Raw genomic sequence first — 3,607 nt, forward strand, 5'->3', positions numbered from 1 at the left:
CCATTACCATAAAACATGATTTAATTACCTTTACGCTACCATTAAATAATAATATCTCGCTCAATCGATAATAAAATACGGGGTATTACAGTCTTCCCCCCTTAAAATGAACTTCGTCCCGAAGTTCGCTCCCATACCAAACATGTCATACGAAGATATAAAGACATCCCGTATAACTAACACAGTCAAACACACAACTAGACTACACAAACACGAAATGTTACATTCTACCCTCCTAAAAAGAAAGTTACGTCCCGTAACTTACCTCAAGTGAACAGATGTGGATAACTCTCTCTCATTGCGGCCTCGGTTTCCCAGGTAGCCTCCTCTGCTTTATGATTAGTCCACAACATCTTCACTAAAGCAGTCTCTCCGTGCCTGGTCTTTCTAACCTTCCTGTCCAAAATCTCCTTAGGCGTCTCGATGTAGGTCAACTGCTCATCCACCTCGACCACGTCGTGGCTCAAAATGTGCGAAGGGTCACTCAAATATCTCCTCAACTGGGAAACATGGAAGACATTGTATACCCTGGCTAAAGCTGGTGGTAGAGCTAGCCGATATGCCACCTCTCCAACTCTATCCAGGATCTCATATGGCCCAATAAACTTCTGGCTCAACTTTCCCCGCTTCCCGAATCTCATCACTCCCTTCATCGGAGACACTCTAAGAAGTACTTTCTCCCCCACCTCGAAAGAAATGTCGCTTCTTTTAGCGTCAGCATAGCTCTTCTGCCGGTCCTGAGCAGCCCTCATCTTCTGTCGAATGATCTGCACCTGTTCAACCATCTCCTGAATCATCTCTGGTCCCAAAACTACCGCATCAGCTCGATCATCCCAACACACAGGACTCCTACACTTCCTGCCATATAGAGCCTCAAATGGAGCCATCCCAATACTAGCGTGGTAACTATTGTTGTATGAAAACTCAATCAACCCCAGTCTATCCTCCCAAGACCCGCCGAACTCCAAAACACAAGCCCTCAACATGTCCTCGAGTGTCTGAATAGTCCTCTCTGTCTGACCATCGGTAGCTGGATGAAAAGCGGTGCTCATCTTTAACTGAGTACCCATTAGTGACCGCAACTCCTGCGCGAATTTGGATAGAAACACAGGTCTCTATCGGAAATGATGTCCTTGGGTACACCATGCGGCTTCACCACATCAAACATAAGCCTTGGCCAACTCAGCTTTACTCCAAGTATCCTTCATGGGGATAAAGTGAGCCGACTTGGTTAGCCTATCCACGATCACCCAAATCATATTGTTACCTTTCTGAGTTCGAGGCAACCCCACAATGAAATCTATAGAAATGCTCTCCCACTTCCACTCCGGCACATCTAATGGTTAAACTTTCCCTTGCGGTCTCTTATGTTCCTCCTTCACTCTCTGGCACGTCAAGCATCGAGCTACGAACTCAGCAACTTCCCTCTTCATATTCGGCCACCAAAAGGTCTTCTTGAGGTCCTTGTACAACTTATCTCCCCCAGGATGAACCGAGTATGGCGTAGCATGTGCCTCGGTAAGAATCTTCCTCTTCAGCTCCTCATTATCCGGAACACACCACCGTCCCCCAAACCTCAGACTACCATCAGTATGGATAACAAACCTGGAATCAACCCCGGTTCTCGCTTGTTCTCTTGTCTTTGCGCCACTTCTGAATTCTAGCATCGGCTTTCTGTAGCTCTCTGATCTCCTCATATAACTCCGGCTCAACGGTCAAGTCCCCAAGAGTCTCTCCTTTCCGGATCACGTGGATTCCCATCTCCTGCAGCTCATTATGCATCCTCACTCTAGATCTAGCACTGCTCAAAGCATGGATGGATTTCCTGCTCAAGGCATCAGCTACGACATTCGCTTTCCCCTCATGATAAAGTATCTCCATGTCATAGTCGCCAATCAATTCGATCCATCTCCTCTGTCTCATGTTCAACTTCTTCTGTGTGTAAATGTACTTTAAGCTCTTGTGATCGGAAAACACTTTGAAGGTAGCCCCATAAAGATAATGTCGCCATAGTTTAAGCGCAAACACCACCGCCCCCAACTCTAGATCATGAGTAGGGTAATTCTCCTCATAGGTCTTCAACTGTCGAGAAGCGTAAGCGATTACCTTCCCGTTTTGCATCAATACGCACCCCAGACCCTTCTTGGAAGCATCAGTATACACCTCGAAATTATCATTCCCATCTGGTAGAGCAAGTATAGGAGCTGTAGTGAGACGTTCTTTGAGGGTGAGAAACGCCTCCTCACAACTCTCATCCCAAACAAACCTGTTCTCCTTCCGCATTAATGACGTCAATGGCTTTGCGATCTTTGAGAAGTCCTTGACAAATCTTCGGTAATAACCTGCTAGCCCCAAGAAGCTTCGGATCTCTCCCACATTCTTAGGACTCTGCCATCTCGTCACTGCCTCAATTTTACTAGGATCAACCGACACCCCTTCCTTGGAAATCACATGCCCCAGAAAAGCAACTTTCTTCAACCAGAACTCGCACTTGCTCAGCTTGGCATATAACTGGTTCTCCTCCAAGGTTTTCAAGACTAACCTCAAATGTTCCTCATGTTCCTCCTCATTCTTGGAGTATACCAGGATATCATCGATGAACACAACCACGAACTTGTCCAGGTAAGGACTGAACACTCGATTCATCAAGTCCATGAACACTGCTGGCGCATTAGTCAACCCGAATGGCATGACCACGAACTCATAGTGCCCATACCTTGTTCTGAAAGCGGTCTTAGGTATATCCTCGTTCTTAATTCTCAACTAGTGATAACCCGACCTCAAATCGATCTTCGAGAAAACTCCGGCTCCACTCAATTGATCGAACAAATCATCGATCCTTGGCAAAGGATAACGGTTCTTGATGGTCACATTGTTCAACTCACGGTAATCCACGCAAAGTCTCAAGCTTCCATCTTTCTTCTTGACAAACAACACTGGTGCTCCCCAAGGTGAAACACTAGGCTGTATATAACCTTTCTCTGCTAGCTCATCCGACTGCTTCTTCAATTCCTCCATCTCCTTTGGCCCCATACGGTAAGGTGGTTTAGAAATCGGCCTTGTTCCCGGCTTCAGATCAATGGAAAAGTCCACTTCTCTTTTCGGTGGTAACCCTGGAATGTCCTCCGGAAATACTCTCTCGAACTCCCTCACCACTGGGATCTCAGACACCTTAGGGGTCTCCGACTCACTATCCCACATCTAACACAAGATTAACTGATCCCCTTTCCTCAGACTCGACTTTAGGGTGTTAACAGATATGAATTTGACTCTTGTCTTGACCACATACCCCTTATAAGACACCCTAGTTCCCTTAGGTCCCCTCAAAGAGATTTTCTTCTGATAGCAGTCGATAAAAGCCTTGTATTTCCCTAACCAGTCCATCCCCAGAATCACCTCAAAACCCCCCAAGGGAAACTCTATAAGGTCACAGTGAAACACAACCTCTCCGATCTGGATTGGTACCCCAGTGTAGACTCTATCACAAGACACCGACTCCCCCGAAGGTACTACTACCGAATCAACAATTCTATCATAAGACTTAAGGTTTAAGACTCTGGCATGTTCCGCAGATATAAAAGAATGTGTAGCTCCGGAATCAAACAAC

General features: G+C 46.2%; 1 protein-coding gene across 1 annotated transcript; it reads right to left on the reverse strand.

Moving 5' to 3' along the window:
* Positions 1 to 266: 266 nt before the first annotated feature.
* On the reverse strand, positions 267 to 797 carry LOC141619490 (uncharacterized). Its single transcript, XM_074436507.1, has 2 exons — positions 675 to 797; positions 267 to 500 (listed from the first exon to the last, which is right to left on the reverse strand). Exons 1-2 carry the CDS (start codon positions 795 to 797, stop codon positions 267 to 269), a joined length of 357 nt encoding a protein of 118 aa, XP_074292608.1.
* Between the last annotated feature and the right edge of the window lie 2,810 nt (positions 798 to 3,607).

Source organism: Silene latifolia, chromosome X (genome assembly GCF_048544455.1).
Source record: "Silene latifolia isolate original U9 population chromosome X, ASM4854445v1, whole genome shotgun sequence".
In the NCBI taxonomy this organism is placed as follows: Eukaryota; Viridiplantae; Streptophyta; class Magnoliopsida; order Caryophyllales; family Caryophyllaceae; genus Silene; species Silene latifolia.